This window comes from Brienomyrus brachyistius, chromosome 10, assembly GCF_023856365.1.
Source record: "Brienomyrus brachyistius isolate T26 chromosome 10, BBRACH_0.4, whole genome shotgun sequence".
Lineage (NCBI taxonomy): Eukaryota > Metazoa > Chordata > Actinopteri > Osteoglossiformes > Mormyridae > Brienomyrus > Brienomyrus brachyistius.
Genome location: NC_064542.1, coordinates 1,456,141 through 1,478,502, shown reverse-complemented (window position 1 = coordinate 1,478,502; position 22,362 = coordinate 1,456,141). Strand labels below are relative to the sequence as shown.

At 41.4% G+C, this 22,362-nt stretch overlaps 2 protein-coding genes and 1 long non-coding RNA gene across 5 annotated transcripts in view; 1 reads left to right on the top strand and 2 right to left on the bottom strand.

The window, feature by feature from the left end:
• LOC125750956 (ectodysplasin-A-like) overlaps nt 1-9,846 on the bottom strand; it is a 54,909-nt gene extending 45,063 nt beyond the window's left edge. For all 3 annotated transcript variants that reach the window (XM_049029339.1, XM_049029340.1, XM_049029342.1), the window contains exon 1: nt 9,394-9,846. In XM_049029339.1, coding sequence (XP_048885296.1) covers nt 9,394-9,687 — 294 coding nt within the window. In that variant the 5' untranslated portion in view covers nt 9,688-9,846. The remainder of the gene's footprint in view (nt 1-9,393) is intronic.
• A 7,395-nt stretch (nt 9,847-17,241) lies between these two features.
• On the top strand, nt 17,242-20,143 carry LOC125750965 (uncharacterized). Its single transcript, XR_007400466.1, has 3 exons — nt 17,242-17,879; nt 18,920-18,957; nt 20,026-20,143. It is a non-coding gene; the product is annotated as an uncharacterized LOC125750965 (long non-coding RNA).
• LOC125750955 (NALCN channel auxiliary factor 2-like) overlaps nt 19,193-22,362 on the bottom strand; it is a 63,769-nt gene continuing 60,599 nt past the window's right edge. Inside the window, exon 3 of the mRNA XM_049029338.1 lies at nt 19,193-21,979. Within this exon, the coding sequence (XP_048885295.1) occupies nt 21,669-21,979 (311 nt within the window). The 3' untranslated portion in view covers nt 19,193-21,668. The remainder of the gene's footprint in view (nt 21,980-22,362) is intronic.

Genomic DNA, 22,362 nt, shown 5'->3' with positions numbered 1-22,362 from the left:
TATTTACATGTAGTGTTTCAAGAATGGCAGTTTATTATGGACACAAAATTGGGTGGATGCTGGAGATAATGGTGAGGGAGAAATGCGAGGGGCGTCTGTGACAGTTACTCTAATATCGTAAAATGCGTCAGTGTTTTATAGCTGATCCTTGTGTCGACAACAACCCAGCAAGTGCAATCGTGCCATTCTTTAAATGCTTCAGGAATGCAAGGACTGTAAATCAGACTTAATTAGGGATCTTGCTGGCAGGTGAGTATGCGTAACACGGAAGGGCCTAAGGTCTGTGTAAGTCGTAAAGATATCACTGTAAATGCAAGCCAAAACCCGGTGCACCAAATCCATTTCCATTTCCACGTGTGATTAACGTAACAGCAGAACCAAATGTTTATTCATAACGGTGCTTTGAGAAGAATGTCAATCCTGTCCTTAACAGAACATATTTTATGCTACATATGAAAATAAGGTTACATTAGACGTTGTACGTCTGTTTAAGAATAAAACAGTGTTGACTATGGAGTCTTGTTAATTTTGCCTTCGAATAGTAAAATGGTAAAAACACCCTGATCTCCTTTAAAGGATGCAAATCAAAATTAGTTGGGGAAAAAAACTCCAGGATGTATTCAGCAGCTTCCACAAAACTATTTGCAATGGAGATCAGATTTTCAGAAAGACCTAGAAGGATGGAGTGATATGACTTTAATAGAAATCTATGAGTGTTTTTAAGCTTTTGAAGTTTATGTACAAGATTAGATTTGATTTAAAATCAGAACAATTTATTATGCATGTGTATAGTTAGATGTTAGCCCTGTTCAGTTTAGAGAGAATACTATGCAGTTGTACTGTATGCAGCACATATCCAGTATTTTTTAATTATATGTCCACATAATGTTCTTCCCTTGTGCTTCACCTTGAAAGGACACAATGTCACAGTTTATACTGGGAATGTACATATTCAGTAATGAGTTACTTTATAATAACTGGAAAGGTTATGATTATGACGATGACGTCATTTAGGGCAAGTTGGTGAGTAATGCACAAGCACAGCTGCAGATGGATTGCAGTGAAAAGGCAGCAACATGTCAGAAAAAAAAAAATCGCAAAGCAATAACTTGTAGATACTAAAAGACGCAGACCGACTTTACAAAAGCGGAAGGTTTGGTATTTTGACATTTCAATGAGTGAAAGAAAGCTGACTCCCGTGTAAAGTAAACCAATATATGAGCTATAGTTGTTGATTTATTGCCACTGTATCTTGAAAATACATACGTACATATTTGTATATATACTTATGTCAGGCTATTCAATAACAGAAAGTAAATCATATGCCAGAATATATGAACACAGATATGGTAGGAGCTGTGGAGTCGATAAACATTGTTTTTTCCACCTTGCTGCACATTGAGATGTATTAAAGAGGCTGATTATTATGAAGCTAACAATAACATTAAATTTATCTTTAATGAACGACAGTGATTAGAAGAAAACAAACATTCCTCTTATACATTTTTTTCAGCCATACTGGACATTTTATAGATTTTGTATCCCAAAATCAGCAGCCATCTGTTTTGCCATGAGGGCCTTGAGTTGACTTTAAGTAGAAGCAGGTGCAGTTTGTAGTACAGACTATGCATAATTAAGCACAATCAAACGTTCAACAGCGATTTCTTGCAGTAATAAATAAAGAATGACACCTGTTCTCTGAAAAACAATGTCGGATTCTTCGGAATAGCACAGCTATTAAAAATGTTTTTGTCTTATTTTACAACTACAAGGATTCACATCGCAACACTTTAGGTCTAATTTATTGACTCATCTATCCAGTACTGAGAAACACTCTGAGTCTTCAGGAAGCACAGGGTACAAGGGTAGAAGGGAATCCTGGACAGGTTTACAGTCCATTACAGGGCACATAGAGATCTGTGTTATAAATAATGACAAAGCAGGGAGTTTGGAATTTAATCTGAATTCAGCTTCATGATTGGAGGAGAGGAACCTGAATTCTATTAAAGGAATCAGTCATGAACCAAGTACTGTACTTTACTAAAAGATAAGATTCATAAAATCAGGATCCCGAAGACCCACGGAAACGTCAACTGTACATCTGTGATCCACATGACAAACGTCAACTACAGTATGTTAATGAAGCAGCACTTCCTAATTATATATTTGGTTATTTTACTTTCAAAACTGTATGCTGTGCAACGTTTTGTATACACAGTTGCTATGACACATTCACAACAATCCATAATGTTTCACAAACTGGCCAAACTGCATTGCAAAAAGTGCTGTGAGATTCTGTTACTGCTGCAGGTCACAGAAATCATTAACACAGCTCCCAAGTAAAATTTCTATTCTTAAGACAGCGGAGACCAACAGGCAGGATTCATTAATATTGCCAAATGAGCGAGTATAATTTTAGCAATGATGAATAGTTAGAAGGGTTCACTGACTGCTTTGGCAGGTGGCGGTAACTCTGTAGGGCAGCGTTTCCCAGTCTGGTCCTTGGGGATCCAGACAGTCTATGTTTGCGCATGTGGACTGTCTGGCAGGGAGCTTGGAAGGAGTAAAAGCGTGGACTGACTTGGGATCCCCGAGGACCGGACTGGGAGACACTGCTATGGGGCGATACATAGATACTGTATGGTAAACTGTTTGCGACACAGATAATATTCAAATGAAGGAACTGTTCTAATCAAAGACGACCCAGTGACCCAGTTTGCTTTAAACCTTGTCCTCACTACATGAAAGGTTAGTACATAGCTTAAACTTTCCCCGATGAACTGGTTATGAAAATCAGCTAACTGGTCTAAATTTAATCACCCTGAGCAAAATAAATCACGGCTTACTATGAGTAAACTGCGGTTATACTTGGTCAAGCCTGAAGAAAAAAATAAAATTCCTGGAGTCTTTTCACAAGAAACAGTTTTAGTTACATGTCATTGGCTAAGAGCACCATCCCCCCCCCCCCACCCCCTGTGGTAAGGAACGCACTGTGCTCAGACACCACCTGAGGACAATTAATCTAATGTTTCAAGACTCTGGGTTCAACAGATGACTTCTCAGTGATAGAGGGAATCGAAGTATCTGAGGGGATATTCAAAGGGCTAGCCCAACAAACACACATGCAAACCAACAGGGCTGAGCAATTTTGATGATATAATTACATGAACAACCACATTTTTGAAATGACTTGAAAGAAATTAATTTTTCAAATCCTCTAATCAGTGCAAAGAGAAAAAAAAAGTTATATTCGCGGTTACGCTGTTATCATAATCATAACCTCGTATTCCCGCAATTACTATACATTCTTTGGTCAGCCTGCTTACATCTCCGCACACATTCATACTGGACAATAATAACACAATGAAATAGTTCACAAATGTCACTAATAACTACAGCATAGAATGCTGAATTACAGTATTCACATAATTAGACTTAGAAATGGCGTCTCACTGGGTGGGATTCCTTCCATAGTCAAAAGACATGCAGTTAGACTAATTGGTGTCTCTAAATTGTCTAAAGTGCATGATTGTGTTTGTGTCCTAAGATGGACTGGCATCCTTTCCAGAAGGAGCCCTGTGTTGATAGACATATACTTCAGGTAACTCTGAGCAGGACGAGTGGTTAGAACACGGACCATGACCGATACAAGAAGTCAGAAGTTGGACGGATGGAAATAATCACTTTTATGCAAAGTTGTATGCAATTATTCATATCTAGTTTCCCTCCTGAATATTTCAACGACCAACTCAAATTAAAAACCTTACTTCCGAGTACCAGAGAAGTAACATTTGGCTTAAAAATCCATGCCCTTAACCATTATGTAACCTTTGGACCAAATAATGACGAGGTAATGAATGGTAATTTAAATATAGCTCTAAATCTCTTTCTCCTGTAAAAAAAAAAAAGTGAATGAAGATGCATGCAGTGTTTTGCAGTCCCTTTTCTGGATGAAATTTACTTATCAGTTTTCATGTCTAATTATGTTCCATATATAGATGAGTATGTCAGCGTGTCACCAGTCACTGTGAGCCTATGTAGCATTTTTGGAAAGAATTATTCACTATGCGTTAATATCCCCAGGCATACTTCAGCTTTAATTGCTATGTGCACACTTCCGTTTCCACTGGTTTTATGAACCTCTGTGTGTTACTTTGACATCCTTGTTTTAATAGAGCTATGAGCGGCTGCTCTCCTGAACAATGGAGTTGTTATGTTTCATTCTTGTTAGAGATCACATTGCTGAACTAAGCATTCCATTTGATTTAGTTACAAAGGTGAGGGCCGGTTTTTAGGTCCATGGGTATGAAAGTCAGTGGTTTCATACTGGTTATTGGACGCCTGCCACAGCACGCAGAAACAGGGAAATTGGTTATTTACCTTCCTTACTGTGCCTGTTCTGCTTTGATCTCACTTGGCCTGTCTTGCCTTTTGAAGCTGGTGTTTGCAAAATCTCAGCCAAGATCCCCGAAATCGAGTTACCCATTTCTAGAAAGATTCATTTCTAGAAATATTCACCCTTTGAAAATATATTATATATTTTAAAACTTGGCACAGAGTCATTTTCAGGATCCTCTACTGACATTTTTAGCTAGTGATGTCAAGAAGCTATGATGTAGCGCAGGATAAAAATCCATTCTAGCAAGGTTCATCAAATCCCTCAGTGTCCCAACTGTTATCCAACACCATGCAGACGTCTCTATGGTAACTTTATTCATTCAGCGTTGACGTTTCAGTTTCTATGCGGCCATCCAGACAAGGAGAATGGAGCTGAATTCACCATGTTGAGAACATAGCTTTGATGGTGACTTCATGATCCATTTTCCATTATGAATTTTGATGACCGTTCTGTTACTCTATTCAATTTTACTTGAATATCATCCAGTAAAACGACAAATAAATTCCTCTTTATGTTGCCAGTTTGCTGAAGCTTTTTAGCATAATACTAACCTTGGGAATCAAATATGCCAATTTTCTGATTCACAATTGAGGGGAAAAAAAATATGAAAATTGAAGGCTTATGGAAGCATCCAGAATATGTGACTTGGGTTGCATAATGTTATATTTGCGTAGACAGACTGTGTTAACTGTACAAATGAATCCCAGATGGATCTTTAGCATTTCACTCATCCTGAATCAGTAAGGTCTCCTCTATTCTTGCCTTTACGGCAGGTGCATTTGTAGTAATGTCTTCTCATAAAAGCTTGGGTGATCTTGCCTGTGATTCTCCAGATCTGGACATGTGTTCTCCTCACCTTCCCTCTGTGTCTCTGGCTGCAGGCTGTACTACGCCAAACCTTTTCCCAGGCCGGCAAGAATGTAAGGCTTCAGGAAAACCTATATGTTATCTTATAATTGGTCACAAAAATAGATAGAGCTCTGAAAATATGTCCGGACTGACAAGGCACTTAATCCGGGAATGCAGTCTTCGCAGTGAAGTACTTTGATAAGTAATGTAAGAATTTTGTTTTATTTAACCACTAACCATCCAATTCAACTGATTGGAACATCCTCTTTAAGTAAAACAATACTTATTGAGCCAGTGAGGAGGATCATGGAATCTGTATTGCAGAAGGAGTATCCAGAGGTTTATATTATTTGTGCAAGTTGTTTGGTAACATGTTAAACAAAATGTAACATTCATTCAACGTTGAATTTTTTACATCAAGTCATTTCATACCACCTGGACAGAAACCATATCTATATTGCCATATCGATTTCATTATAGTCTAGTACATACCTTGATAGCTTTAGCAAAAGTAAGTAAGTAACTGCAGCCTGCAAAGCTAGTAATTACTGAATTGGTAACAACTATGCATCCATCTTCTAACTGACCACCATAATGAGGGTGATTGCGGGGAGGGGGGGGGGGTGGAGCCTATTCCAGGCAGTATAGCACATATGGCTAGTTTAGATGGTGAACAGGGTGACAGTATATCTCAGGGCACATGCATGCACACACATCATAATCTGCTTGCAATTCAGAGACATCACTTACAGTAGTCTAACCTCATGTATTTGGACTACTGAGCAGACTGGAGTGCCTGGTGGAAACCTTCAAAACCCAGAAGGAACATGCAAATTCAGAGCACAAGTGGGACTCAAATCCCCAACCCGGGAGGTGCCAGTCAGTGCAACCCACTGAGCCATTCACCCGTGTCAATTAGTACCCAACGATCTAATACATATGCAATGGATCTATGTCCCTGATCAATAAATAAAATAAAATAAAAAAAAAAAATCAAAAAGAAAAAGAATTAAGACCCATTTTCCCAGAAGCACATATTTAGGTGGGAAAAGCCTGGAGCCACATGGCAGAGGCCTAGACAGGATGCAGTCTATTGCAAGGATCACATGGACACAATAATGGCAGTTTAGGAGATGCCAGTTCACATAACTGCACCTCTGTGGTTTGTATAAAGAAACACGCAAAAACCACACACATACAGAGTAGGAGTGTGATTTAATGGGTTTCCGAGGCAACGATGCTAATGACTGAGCCACCAAGCTATGCTATACCCCAGAAATGTGTTTAAAAGACTTTTATATAAATTATAGAATATAATTATTGGCATTACTAGATATAATTCATTCATAGCTTAGATACGATAAGTTACTATGCACTGTTGCTTTCAGTTTCGCAATGGCTGTGCCCTTCGATACTCATTAATCCATTTGAGACGTAGGTACATAGCAGCCAAGATGCTAAAGTCTTAACTTTGACCACAAGATATTAAGTAACTTTTGTTTAGGGCACTATTCCATCTACATCACAAAAATCAGGAGTAATGGGATATAAGTTATAAAAATTAAAATAAGTTACATGCTGTATACACGGTGTTATACTGTATAAGCAATGAAAACCCCTCCAGACAACGAATGTTTTCAATTTGTCCAACTTACCAGGCACCATCTAATGATACAGTAGGTCCTCATTTAAACTGTATAGACGCATCATATTTCCTTAGCACCGCGACTGCGGCACTCGTGATGCGGATTTTTTCTTCATCCTTTGACCGTAACAGCCTCCAGGGGGCATACGAGTGCATTACAGATCTTACCGTATTTAAACGGAAGTGCTGCTTTCTAAAAAAATAATCTACAAAATAGCGCAACCATGTTATACAATGCAAATACTATTATATTACTCTTTAGGGAAAATTATAAAGTGCTTTTGTGACGCAGAACAATAATGTATAGTTTGTTTGAAATGTAGAGTATATGCAACACATTTTATGGGAATTAAAAAATGGACTGAGCGTCCTAAAGGCTTTTAAAATATTTTTTAAAAATGTAAAATTATTTTAATGGAAACCTTATTTTCCCCCAATTTCGTTATGCCTACAAATCCATTAAGTGTTTTTATGATTGCCAGGTAATTTTACAAAGACCACTTTGTTAGTGTTAATGAAGACTGAAGTTAAAAGTTTTTGGATTCTTACAAAGATGTTTGCTTACTTGCCCAGTGTAAATATGCAGCTGTGTATATCCATCCATCCATTTTTCATAACTGCTTACGCAGAGCAGAGCTGTGCCAGGCAGCACAGGGCACCTGCTGGAGCCTGTGCCGGGCAGCGCAGCGCACATGCTGGCTAGGACGTCGCGCACGCACGGCGCATTTTTAAAAAACAACTGTCCACTTAAATCTTTGGGCCATGATGGAAAACCAGAGTCCACAGAGGAAAACCAAAGGAACTTGGGGAGAACATGGTAACTCCACACACACACACACACACACACACACACACACACACACAGAAGAGAGAGAGAGAGAGAGAGAGAGCGAAAGTCCATTTCCTTGTGGGGACTGTCCATTAATTTCTACGGGCAAAACGCCAATCCAAATAATGACAACGTTAACCCCTACCCAGCCCTAACCTTAAACATACATAACCGAACAAGATACAAGATTTTATATATATATATATATTTTTTTTTTTTTTTTGGGAAAATTGAGCTTCCCTTTTACGGACTGGAAAAATGGCACCACAACGTCAAAACAACAGCTTTTTATCACAATCATAATATACACTTATAACCACCCTCCACACACACAAATGGAAAAAAATCCAACACGCAACCCTTGAGGTGTGGGGGCACGATGACCCCCACTATGCCACAGGCTGTATACAGTTAAAAATAAAAGCTAAACACACTTGCCAGGGCTCAGTAAACTCATTACAAACCAGTAGTCAATGGTGTATTGTGTATCTTGGGTGTGGTGGTGGTGGTGTGTGTGTGTGTGTGTGTGTGTGTGTGTGTGTGGGGGGGGGGGCTAATTCAGGTTAGGGTTTAAAAAAATATATAATTCAAAACATGTTGCAAAACAAAATATCCCACACTTGTTAGTAAGCAAGTCGAAGTTGGTTACAAATGTTTATAAGACAGTTTTATTTTTTCCCCATTATTTACAGCTACGGTTTATGATGTGTTGATTTCGTTACGGCTTTCTTCGTTGCTTGGATTCATCTCGTTATAGTACACGTGAAACTCATAAAAAGGAGCACAGGCAAACTCAAGGAGCTAATTTAGACGCTACAGGTATGAATGGGAACAGGTGTTCGGTTTCAGGAAAATGCAAGATTTGTAAATGGATGTCCACAAACAAATATATATCGGTGACCCTCGGTAATTCAACCTGAAATATGGCATTTCACCGACACTTTTGATTTACTCACTTCTAAGAACGTTCGAAACTTTAGCGACTCAAAGCTACCCGAAGTCCATAATCACCTCATGGCTGATCGAACAGCAACTTGTCGCTGGAAGTGAATCTACAATAATCCACGATGCCAGTTACCAAAATGACGTACATTATTTAAAAAGTACGTATAAAAATACGGATAAACGGTTATCTAGTTAATTTAGGGATTTCCTCCCATAATACTCTTGGCAACACTCCAAAAAATGAGAACCTACAATACGATTATCATGATTCCTGCATGCCCACTTGCAGCCCTACGCCGAGACCTTGCCAATGAAGACATGGCAATCTGCACCGGAGGGTGGACCTTGTGGCTACCAACCCCCCTAAACCAGATTCCCCTAAACACCAACCTTATCAAAATAAATGCATATCTTGCGGCAAATGTCCGATCGCCTCATTAACACAGCATACCATGTTGATATCTATAAGGTAATAACAAAACGATGTTCCTACTAAATTAAAAGACATGAAATGCATGCTGCCCATTCCCATCCTTAAACAGAATACTAATTACTTGCATCATTCAAAATGTTATTCTTTTCCTAGTCCGTAAAACTGTTTATCGCCTTGTTCTATAAGTGAAACATTTTTTAAAATAATAATATAACTATGAGTCCCACCATTTCAAATACAAAAACAGCATGCCGCATTAGTTCGGTTAGATTGGGTGTCTTAATTTGAATTACCTCAGGGTCCACTGGAGTGTATCTGATGTCCATAAGCTGCAGCTCATGAGAAAACAGTTCATTAATACCAGATGCACTCGATGTTAATATCTCATTTCTCTTTTTTTGCACAAGTTCGCGTTGCACTTCAGACCGCAGATCCAGGTAGCAGAAAAGAGTTACCAAATGCAAAAAAAGAGACAATACAAAGAATCCCAGGAAGATCTTACTGTTCTTACACTGACTCCTGCACACGCAGGTTGAAGGAAGCTGAGGTCTGAATGGTAACTTTTCTATCAATCCTTTAAATGCCATAGTTATATGTATTTTCGGGTATTGCTATTTTGGCATAATCAGTTCTTTTCTATGGTCTGATCCACGACTGATCAGTAACTTTAATTCACAAACCCACATGAAAACAGCAACTCTGATCCTCTCGCAGATCAAACTGCGCCAGGCAGCATGCAAATCGCGTCAATCACTACAAGCCCTTCGACTCCAGGATCCGCCCTCCTCATCTCTAATTGGGGACTAGACGTGTTACGTTCATCTTACCCGGTCGTCCCCTCCCGTCGATTATCATGTATACGCGACAATCTGCGAGTTTGCAAACTGAAGCATAACGCTATTTTTAACCTCCGCGGACTCTGTGACATTTGGAAACAATAATATAGTGCGCAGGTACAGGAAATGTGAGGCCGGAGAATGGTGAAACAAGATACATTTAGCCCAAACAACTGTGATACTTGTGTTTGATTTTATTTTAAACAGCTTAACCCAAGGGGGAATGGTCTGCATGTGATTGTGTTTATACGAGTGACAGCTGGAAGGAGTGCATGCACCGTGGTGCGTTGTGTAAAACAAAAAAAAAGGAAAAAAAAACACGTGATAATAGTGCCGCTTAAATCTTAAAAGCTGCTCATCATTGCTTTGTGTTGCAGCCTGCATGCTCCGTGCCTTCGGTCGGTTTGACATGAACGGTACTTAGAGATGCTTTTCCTCCCTTTTTTATAGAGGCTCCTTCAACGACTGCTCCTCCAAGTTCACAAGACACAATATGGCTTTTTTTGCATGCCAGTATTTTGAATGGGGTGGTGGTGAACTCCTAGGTGCACCAAAAAGTAATAAGAGAAACCTTTTTTTGTATTTCTGACACATGTTCATAGTGAATAAGAGACGAGGGTGTGGTTGTGTCAAATGGCTTTCCAGGTAAGATGCAGACGCTGGTCTGCAGCAAGGTGAGGACACATATTACAGACGTTAGAACAACCTGGTACTCGAAGACCTGCAGACAGGACACGTTTTTGCTCTGGAGCTGGGAGGGAGTAAAAATGTGGACTCTGACAGGGAGCTGGGAGGGAGCAAAAACAGGTACCAAATGTGGGTCCCAGAGGACCGGGTTGGTTTGGCATAAACCTTTCTATCTATGGTCTGATCCACAACTGATCAGTAATTCACTACATTATTAAACAAATCTACTGTGCTTTTAAGATTTTGTTTTTCACGGTACAATGTTTCTGATTATCTCAGTTGTTTATTAAACATGTTATAGTTATAGGTACTTGTCAGCATGGCCTCCATGTTTACCACAATCACATAGTTATTTAGTCAACACATTTACTAGGATTTGTCAGTCTAATACTGCTTTCAATAGACAGCTCACACCTTCAGAGTTTACCCTGGTCTCAGTTTATCCATCCATCACCACTTAATTCCAACTGGGGTCACAGGGGGGGGGGGGTCCCAGGTACAAGGGGCACAGGCAGGAACCCACCCTGGGCAGACACACACACACACACACTCAAACAATATAGACTTGCTAATCAACCTGCCCTGCATGCTGTAGGACCATGGCAGGATACCGGAGTGAACAGTGTGTGAACTCCACACAAAAAGGACCCTGGACAAAACCCAGGATCTTTTTGCTGAGGCAGCAGTGCTAAGCACTATACACTAACCACTGCAGCACCATGCTGCATGGTCTCAGTTTAATCTGTCTGATCGCCTGTTAATCATTCCCCAACTTTATATGCTCTGTGTAATGGTATAAGATCCTGGTCACTTGAATAAGTGGTTATTGAAAATTTGCATGGATGTCCAGTATGTGTGTAATGCATTTGCTTTGACTGCGGTTTTGTGACTGGTAATTGCAGGACTTAAAAGGCTTTGCTCATGATGGGTCCATTGTGCTAAAAGCATTTAGGCCTACCTATCAGAGAAAAATTGCCCAGGAGCTTCAGTGCAGATGTGAGACCTTCTTTGCCTTTACACATTTTTAACACCTCAGCCCCCAAAATCTCCACGCTTCCCTCACCGTGGCACTTTCCAATATTAACTGTTAAAATGGAAAGTTCGATTTATTTATTTATTACTGCGCCCAAACGGCTCTCGGATTTGCACGGAGGTGTGCATTTCCCAGATGATTTAATCAAGCTGAATATCGAGATAATGGCCTGGCTCTAATGGAAATAATTAGGGCTTTCGGTCTGTCTGCCTGACACTAGCAGGGGTATTTACCGCGCTAGTTATTTTTACAGACCCCTCTGTGTCTTTGGCAGCCGGCGCACGTCCATGAACGTCAGTCTAATTACTACCATATTAAATATGTCGAGCATGCGCAAAATTCTCGGCATATAATTCCAGCACCTGTATTTCATGTTTAAAGCCTTATGCCATAAAGGAAGCGCCTCGGGGTTGGCAGCTAATGTCGAAATCCTCATTAAAAATACCCAGATATAACTGCAACTTAGAGATGCAATGTTCCGATGCACTACAACAACATCCCTGCCAGATCAACCATTAATTTTTTTTAACCCATTCGTTAACCCATGCCAGCCAGGCTTCTCGGATGATGCCACGCACGCTTTCAGCAACCTGTTTCGATAACCCCTTCTTATTTCCTCGTGTAATTACCACTACGTTATCTGGATCCGTATCATATGCGTGATTGCTGGCCAGATGGAGCAGCGCGTATTTCAAAGCGTCAGTATGAAAGGGCACGGAGCGTAGCAATAACACATGTACAGCAATAGATTTTCATACCCTCGAGTCTGTCACTTCAAAGAAAAGAACTAGTGTCATTTACGCAGCGTATCACTTTGAATGATAATTTACAACGCTATCTGCGTGCCAGTCAGCTGCGGAGCACGTATGCCGTGGTTGGTGGTCATGTCTCTTACTGTGATGTAGTACATTTGAGTTTTATTTGCGATCAACTGACAAGACAATAGTGTTGCTTAAAATGGTATTTTTTCATTTTTAAATGGCTATTCGTGGCTTAAGCCAATAAATACACATTTATTTGGTGGGGGGGAGGGACTAAAAAACATTTTAAGGGGGGTCTAGAGCTAAAGGCTTTAGGCTTAATGTCAGACCTGCTCATCAGATTCCCTTCTGCACTTGAAGATGCATCTATTCCAAGAATTTCTCCACTAGCCTGGCATTTCTCTGTATTCCCTGAATGCTCTTTATTGCACTTCTGGTCATTGAGTTGTCTAATTGCCGTCTTGCTTTGTTGGACGATGTCGTTTAGCTCTTGCTCCTGTATTGTTTGCAGCTTATAACTGGGCGTTCACTGGAAGCTCAGCCAGGCTGCACTAATGCCTATTATCAGCTCCTCCACAGCATGTACTCCTCCACATTTGTAATGTGCTATTCGCCTCACTTGTGCGCAGAGGCGTTCCTAGTAATTCTGGGCCCCCATGACAAAATGTCACCTTTGGGACACCCTCCCAGTGTTATGTATTCACTGGCGCCTGTCAAACGCTGGGCCCCCGGAATCTACCAGGGTACTCATGCCCCTCCGATGCCCCAGCTTGTATTTTGCTTTGGATAGCGGCATCTGACCCAGACCAGTGACCTGTATCACCAAGCCGGATTTTTGGGCTAACAAAATAAATGTTGGATTTAAGGTAGTCTAGGCTAAATATAAGTCAACAAAGATAATGTCCATTTAAACTGGGCTACCTTAAATCTGACAAGTTATCTAGTTGGAGGCGGCATGGTGGTGCAGTGGTTAGCACTGTATGGGGAGGCATGGTGGTGCAGTGGTTAGCACTGTTGCCTCACACCTCTGGGACCCGCGTTCGAGTCTCCGCCTGGGTTACATGTGTGTGGAGTTTGCATGTTCTCCCCGTGTCGTCGTGGGGTTTCCTCCGGGTACTCCGGTTTCCCCCCACAGTCCAAAAACACGCTGAGGCTAATTGGAGTTGCTAAATTGCCCATAGGTGTGCATGTGAGAGTGAGTGGTGTGTGAGTGTGCCCTGCGATGGGCTGGCCCCCCATCCTGGGTTGTTCCCTGCCTCGTGCCCATTGCTTCCGGGATAGGCTCCGGACCCCCTGCGACCCAGTAGGATAAGCGGTTAGGAAAATGGATGGATGGAAGTTATCTAGTTAACCAACAAATCTATCTTCAAGATACAGGCCCCCAGGTTAAACAGTTGTGAGGTTTAAATGGAAATTATCTACTTACACCAATTATAGGGTAGAAATTTGTCTTTTGGTTCAAAGTGTTCCCTTCTAGAGGGGGATGCATGCAAAATCACACACGAAACAATCGTGATTAATTGCTGGAAAAATATACATCATGCTTGTTCTGTATTAGGTCAGCGACACACATGGAGTGACTGTGCTTCTTGTTTAATTATCAAAGCGGTCTAACATAATGGGAAAACCCGCAGTACCTTAAAAAAATGGAGAAACCGTGGAAAATGAGATGTAAGGCAAGTTCACAGCCCTCTTTCTGACCCTTTTCCACAAAAAAAATATGAACAGCAGAACCAAAAAAAGCACAAAGGCCTCTGAATGGATTGTAATAATAGTATTTGAAAACAATGGGATTCCCCCCTGCCCCTCCTAAAGTGCTGACAGTACTGTAGAGACCCAGGGGACTATACACCGGTTAGACAGGCGGCCGCGGCTGTGCCTCTCCTCGCACGCACACAGCCCCGTCTACGTCGCGGCGATCCGCCATCCTCAAAGTGTCAGGCTGCCTTTGAAACGGCAGGATCAGTCGGCTCTTGGCACTGTTCTCCCGCCCGTCTGCTGCTCGGCTCACTCCCCCGTCTGAGCATCTGTCGCGGCGCGCAAGCGAACGCGCGGCTGGGAGACTTCAATGTAATGGAATGTGTTTGGGGGATAAATTGGAAAAATATGATTAAAATAAAAATGGGAATAATACGTTCCTCATGCGTACAACAATGCAGCTGTCCAGCCTTTCGGGGGTCCGCACTGTAGCTTGTTCCTCGAAGCGCCGAAGCTGGCGCGTGCATTCCCGCTTTAGCGTCGCTACGTGAACAAATCTGATTATCATAGGCTGTTTTAAAGGTACATGCATGGATAATTTTCCCGGAATTATGCCTATCTCCACCATCCATATGACTGCTTATTCAGTGCAGTGTCTGCTGTCTGGAGCATATTTCAGACAGCATAGATCACAAGCCAGGGAAACACCCTAAATGATATGCCAGTCCATCACAGGGCACATGCCTGCATAATGTGTCTGATTCAGAAACAAGTTGACCTTATTGCAGGTAATTCGACTGTGGCAGGAACCTGGAGGAAGTTGTCACACTTCCCCCAACTGAGCCACTGGTGGGATTATTTTGTGTTCATATAATTATGTTTTTTTTATGCCTGATAGCACTGCAGACTGACACTGCCATGGCTGGGGGTTCAAATCCCACCCCTAGCTCTGTGTGAGTGTGCAGTTTACATGTTCCACTGCCTTGTGCTGCCAGTATAGGTTCTAGGCTTACTGTAGCAAGATGAATAGATGGATACATGGACTTTCATTCATTCGTTTGTTCATTCAGTCATTCATTCGTTTGCTTGTTCGTTCAAACAAGCACAATAAGAAGCACAATAGCCTTGTAAGTCTTGTGGATCATTTTCCCGACACAGGGTCTGTGTTTGTGGGGTTTGCATGCTCTCTCCATGTCGAGTGGATTTCCTCTGCATTCTCTGGTTTGCCACCAAAAGGCCAAATAGACGCTGTTACCCGGATCGATCACAGTTTGTTGTTGTTTTTGTGAGTGTGAGGAGCCCCGTCCAAGATGCTACATGAACCAGTGCTTCCTATGACAGGCTTCAGGCTCACTGTGACCCAGCTATTATGAAAAATAGAGGGATATATAGTTTATGATTTGCCACATTTCTGTCAGCTTTTTTGGCCGGTATTGAGTCAAGTCTATTGCACAGAGTTCACACATCAGAAGTGATACAAAATCCTACTTTAGACTGTGGAGGCAAACCAGATTCATTGAGGGAATTCCCACACAAACACGTAAACTATCACCCACCCCCAAGCCTCACCACTATACATGTCCATATGGGACATTTTCCCATTACTTTAGCATTACAGGTATATTTTAAAACATTATCAGAAGCCTATCAGATTGTCATGACAATGACAAATCCAGTTCCCTAGCATACACTCAGTGAGTCTAGCATTTAATGTTCATTTTTCAGCTTTATAAATATCTTTATCTGCAGCATATTCAAGTCAGATGCTAATGACACCGGACAAATTTTAAGTCTGTTGGCACAGGGCTTTAATGAGAATGCTGCAAAAGAATTCTCAGAAGAAGCTCAGATCTTCTTCTTATTCAACACCCTCTGTTGTGTTATTTTAAATGTGAGGGACCCAGAACTATTCCAAACTATACATTTTATTTACTTAGCAAATACCTTTATCCAAGGCAACATGCATTTTGAGAAAACAGGTGCTGCCAGTCTTTGGGATAATCAGAGATTAGGGACAATCACCATGCCAGTGATGGGATTTGAGCCAGTAACCTTCTACTGACAGACACAGCAGTCCAAGCTGTGGGGCAGACACCACCTCCAATAGACACCTTCATCACGTTTTCTAGAGCTGTGTTGATAAGACAAAAAAAATCCATTAATATTCATTATACTTCAATTGATTAAGTTTGCATCCCTCATATACATCTAAGGAGAAACTCAACCTGTTACAGGTGTTCTCAAGCTCAAACCCCTTTCTTAACTTAGAGTAGAACATCAGTGCCTTGCCTCCCCACCACGCCACAAAGCAACAGGTGAAAACCATTCCCAGACCACCCGCATCCCGGGCTACATGTGACCAAGGCAAGCTGTCCAACAGATGTACGCGTGTGCAAGTCTTTCAGATTCAGTTTCTGCTCCTTGAGCTCAGATGGGATCCTCTGAGGTGGAGCCTCCTCGGGGGTCACTGCAAAATAAGCCACGGCCTTTCATCGCTCCGCTGCACTGGGAATAGCGTGTAGTTGATGGCTCCTTTTATATGGTTTGCTGTTAGGAATAAGTTTGGACGTGTATTGTCAACACTGTACCCATAAAGCTAATACCCCGACATGAAAATTAAACCGGCATTTAAGTATCACACTTCCAGCACTCAATGGACAATGACAGAGTGTCTAAGAATGGTAGCTGACAGATTGACTGCATTGAAACAATCTAAGTTAGTCTGTAAGGTATCTCTGTAATGGTTCATACCCAAAAATACATGAATCTGGGAAGGAACAGGGTAAAACATTACTTCTTCAGCAGGAGATATTAAAAAAGCATTAAGTGGAAATATTGACTTGCAGTATGTAATGCTGTTTTGTGAATATCTGGAACTTCACCATTTCACCTCCAAGAACCAATGTAATACATTTACATAGAATGTAAATGTATTCTAGAAGGTATTATTCTCTTACCTGTTAAATATGTTATTACAGTTTAAGGATTGTTCAGTGGAAAGGAAAGGAAAAGCACAGTCCCTGTTAATATGACACATGATTAACAGGTAGAAGGTCAAAAAATTGACTTCACAGTAAAATATAACTGGGTGAGCATGAATTCATTTGTCCCTCTCACCAGACGACATCAGAAGGGAACTGTGTAGACTCCATGCCATTAAAGCTGTGGATCCTGATGGCATCAGTCCCAGGACCCTCAGGTGCTGTGCAGCCCAGCTGTGTGGAGTTTTACATCTGATCTTCAACACGAGTCTAAAACTGCAGAGGGTCCCGTCACTCCGGAAGACATCCTGTCTGGTTCCTGTCCCCAAAAAGACCCACTCTTTGACCCCCAGTGACTACAGGCCAGTGGCTCAGACTTCATGAAAGCGCTGGAGAGACTTCTCCTGAAACATCTGCGTCTGCTGGTGGAGCCTTGGCTGGACCCCCTACAGTTTGCTTACCGACCCCATATCGGCGTGGAGGACGCCATCATCTACCTGCTGAACCAGGCTTATTCTCATTTGGACATCGTTGGGAACACCGTGAGGGTTTTGACCTGTTCAGTGCGTTTAATACAATCGGACCATCATTGCTGGTGAATAAGCTCACAGAAATGCAGGTGGATGCCCCACTGGTTGTTTGGATTACAGACTATCTAACCAATCGACCACAGCATGTCCGGTTGAAGAGCTGCCGCTCCGATAGCATCCTGAGCAGCACGGGAGCAATACAGGGAACTGTCCTGTCACCATTCCTCTTCACCCTCTACACGTCTGAATTCAGGTACGGGTCTCAATCATGTCACCTGCAAAAATTCTCTGATGACTGTATCAGGGATGGGCAGGAGGATGAATACAGGAGTGTGGTGGGCAGCTTTGTTGAGTGGTGTGAGCTGAACCATTTACAGCTTAACATCACAAAGACAAAGGAACTGGTGGTGGACTTTAGGAAGCAGGCTCCTCTTTCCACCCCTGTCACCATCAGAGGAGCGGATGTTGAGGTGGTTGAGGACTACAGATACCTGGGGGTACACATTGACAGTAAGCTGGACTGGTCCAAGAATGCTGACACTGTTTTCAAGAAAGGGCAGAGCCGGCTTTACTTACTGAGGAGGCTCAGGTCTTTCAGTGTCTGTAGGAAAATGCTGAATATGTTCTATCACTCTGTAGTAGAGAGTGTGGTGCTTTTTGTAGCTGTGTGCTGGGGCAGTGCGGTGAAGGCAGCTGATGGAAGGCTGGTTCTGTCCTGGGTGTCAGACTGGAGAACCTGGTTGAAGTGTCTGAGAGGAGGATGCTGAAAAAGCTTCTCAGCATCATGGACAACCCCTGTCACCCCATGCACGCCTCCATGATGGGTCATTAGAGCTCCCACAGCAGAAGACTCATTGCCTGCAAATGCAGAATCGAAAGCCACAGGAAATCCTTTCTACCTGTGGCAAAAAGACTGTGTAACTCTTCCCCTTTAGGTGATCTTTTTCAGCATTTATGTCAATTGTACAATTGTACTATATTACTCATCTGCTTTCTATTTACTCACCTGTATGCTATCGAATGTTTGTTTCATCCCCTCATCACAGGCAGATATCTCATTTTATTCAAGTCAGAAACACTAAGTCACTATTCATAACCACTAGCAATAATTATCTGTTGTTTTATTTTATCTGTTATAGTTTTTTGTTACTTTGCTAGATTTATTTTGTTATTCTGTTCTCTTTAAGCTCTTTACTGTCTTATCATTATTCCACTTGTTGCACTGAGCATGTTTAAGACAAAAGAATTTCCCTCGGGATAAATGAAGTTGTCTTATCTTATTTCTCACTACAGGGCTCTGAAAACACTGCAACATGTTGTACTGCGAACAGGTCAGGTGACAAGCACGACATCACCCATAACTTCAGGAATCCGCATTTGTCAGCATATACTGTAACACAAGTGGAACGGGCAGCCAGGCTCATTCAAATTTTATTCCTAAGTCATAAAGTTTTTTTTTTAAGCACTGGAATTAAATAGGCACGAGAACTTCAAAACATATCAAAGAAAGTGTAAAAAGCTTGTCTTCTGTTTTCCTTCAGACGACAATAGACCACGTGTGGATGGAATAAGTCTTTATTGATGTTAAACACTGAGCAGGGACTATTCTGCCCAAAACACAATAAAACAGAAAATCTTACAGTACAGATATAGACCAGAAATACAGATGTGATATATTTTTTATGCAGTCAAATTAAACAGCACAGTCTTAAAACCATCTCCAAGAATAAGTGTTATTAGAACTAGTGCAAAAAAGTGCTAAACATTTAAGCACAGTGTATAAAATGGCATAAGAAGTATTCATCTTAAAGAATACAAGCTTAGCAGATGTATCAATTCATTCTTTGTTCCCCTTATGTCAATATGCTCCATAGAATTTCTTATAAATTAAGTTACTTCATGCCATGGGCAGCGTCCGTTACCAGAAAGAAGAGAGTACAAGTGGCCTTTCAAAGAAAAAAAAAAACCTTAGATATTACACATGCATAGAGTTACACCATGTAATAACTAATGGACAGTGTTTATTTTTTTAGGGGGAAACATGGATTATTTTCTGTCAAAGAAGGGAAAGTTTCACAAACCGCATTGATCATTAAGTGAATAAATTTCCTATAGAGACGCAACAGCTTCGTCTAAAAAAAGTGTCTTGTTTTTTTAACATTATGATTTATATAATCGTTATGTGTACATTAAAATAGCTTTATGAAATTATAATACAAACAGTTATATTAATTTTCTTGTCATGCTTTCCTAATAAATCCAGGGTGGTGAGATTTGGGGGGGCCTGTTCCCTTTATCGCATCTTTATCTGACTCACCTGTGCACATCGCTCTGCCTGCTGGGAAGCAGATGACAGTTGCTGTGTCACTCCTCTGATTTACACACCTGTTCCCTAACAGCTCCGCTTCCGTCCTGACAAGCGAATGCAGCAGAGTTAGGCACGGAGAAGAGGAGTGACAGGATGTGGCTGGTGGCTGACAGTCGGCTCCGCACTGTCACCTGACGTTTCCACGGAGCCATTTTGTCAGACTTGGTCAAGATACCATAACTAATTAATCCCGTCCTTGATAGAATGACATCAGTTTGTTCTATTATCCTCACTTATCCCGTCACAGCAAAAACAATAAAAAAAAAAAATTGGATCTGAATTGAATTGTTTGATCTTTTTCAGGAAAAATATCATATGACTACAACAATGACTAAAAACAGAATTCTATTCATACGTATGCATTCAAATTGTAAATTCATTAAAATATAGTAATTGAACACTTTGAAAAGAGTTTTGATTACTTTTTCTTTCATCCAATCCATTCGACGGTTTTCCAAACATAAGGGGTCCAGTACTTTAAAAGATTTTGTTCTAAATGAACCAACAATGAAGGAATTTTCAAAAAGACAAAGGAGAATAAAGCCTTTTTTTTCCTCAAAGTTCATCAATCAAACTCCAGTGGGAAAAAAAAACAGTAAAGTAAAATTTAATCCCGGACAAGCAGAAACATGTGTGAATGATTTATCTTAACATATTTTAACTAGCAAAGTCTTCAGGATTGCCGTGCCACACCTTTGGAACATGTGGGCTTCATAAAGCATGGATAAATCAAGAAAGACCTTTTTTTTCACTGTATTTCAACATTTTCAAGGGAATCCTGGCCACAAGGTGATCTGTACCAGCTGGTAAATGGGGCGGCTGTTTGATTTTATTCCTGCAAACATAGAGTTTGTATATTTCAATACATTACAAAAGTCTGTCAAGAGCCCTTGTCACTTTTGCGAATGAAAACAGAAGTATGATAATCACACAAGTACCAAAAAAAAATAAAAAATAGACAGCACAAAGATGCTATTCGTCTATAATGCACAATTTTATGATTCGTTTTTTTATAAGCGTGTTGGAGGTGAGAGAATTCTGTGGTGTGAGACGCTACGGAATTGTTTTCACCTTGCTATTACTGACTGATATCAGTCTTATTCACTGCAAACTCACTGGAAAAAAAAACAACTAAAAAAAAAAAACTGTAAATAGCCCTCTCCAGGGTAAGAGGCTGGAAGGTGGATGAATGGAGGTAAATAACCTCAATGTGTGAAACAAACACTTGTGTATAATTGGAAATGTTCACCAGAAGCAACAGAATATGTAGAATACTCAAGTACAAAAGGCAAAATAGGCATCATCTTAAATCCATTTTGTTACTTCTTAATCTCCAGTGTATATATATATATATGTGTGTTATGTTATACTTTTATTATAAAAAAAAACCCAAAAGTTCTGGTTGGCTATGATGTCCTGCACAGGGGGGTGTGAAAAGTGTAAAAAAGGCCATTTGTCCCCAGACACTTCCTGGACACAGGTGAACGACATGCCTTCAGACAGACAGAAAGAAATAAAGGAAAAGTAAGCGTGCATCCAGGAGGCTGTACCTCCCGTCATCGCTGCCCCCTGCCCCACCTTACACACCATAGGCCAGCTGTCCGAGGGCAACCATACACCTCATTTAAAAATAAATCCCCTGCAAGAGTCTAAAGGAGGGACTCTCCTCTGCTTTCACTCCTCTCTAGTGGTGCTCTCCTCCAGGGGCACGAGGGCCTCCAGGCCGACCCTGGTGGCGTCGCCCTGTGCGCTGGAGAAGGTGACGACCGTGTGCAGCAGAATAAGGACCAGGACGCAGAAGCGGAGGCGGCTACCTCCACAGGGCCGGGGGGCGGTGGCCGCCGACACGGGCTGGGATGAGCGTCGCTGCCCCCTAGGGGCTCCAGGGAGCTTGGCCGACATGTTACAGGCCCCCTCCCCTACCAGATCACAGCTGTTCCATCTGACATCGCAGCACTCTGGCTCTTCACCGGTGGAGTCATTTTCTAGTAGACCAAGACACAACAGAGGGCAGCATGTTATCAAGGATTCAGCAGGTAAGGAAGCTGTCCACTTGTCCAGAAGGTTGGGAGTTCAAATCCCCTGCTGGCAGAATAATCACAAACGTATTGGGCCCTTGAGCAAGGCACTTAACCCTAATTGCTCCAGAGTTGTTACCTGACTCACAACGACGATACTGGAGGTTTTTCATAAAGACAAAGAAGACTTAAGGACGTATCGCTCTTGCCTTCAGACGTCCATTTCATGCATTTCACAGTTGCTCTGTGACTGACTGAGGTTATAATGGAACCCATAATGTACATAATGAGTCATATTGGATGTGACTTCTATTTTGTGATTTAAAGAAAATGAATCACTGGCGGTTTCG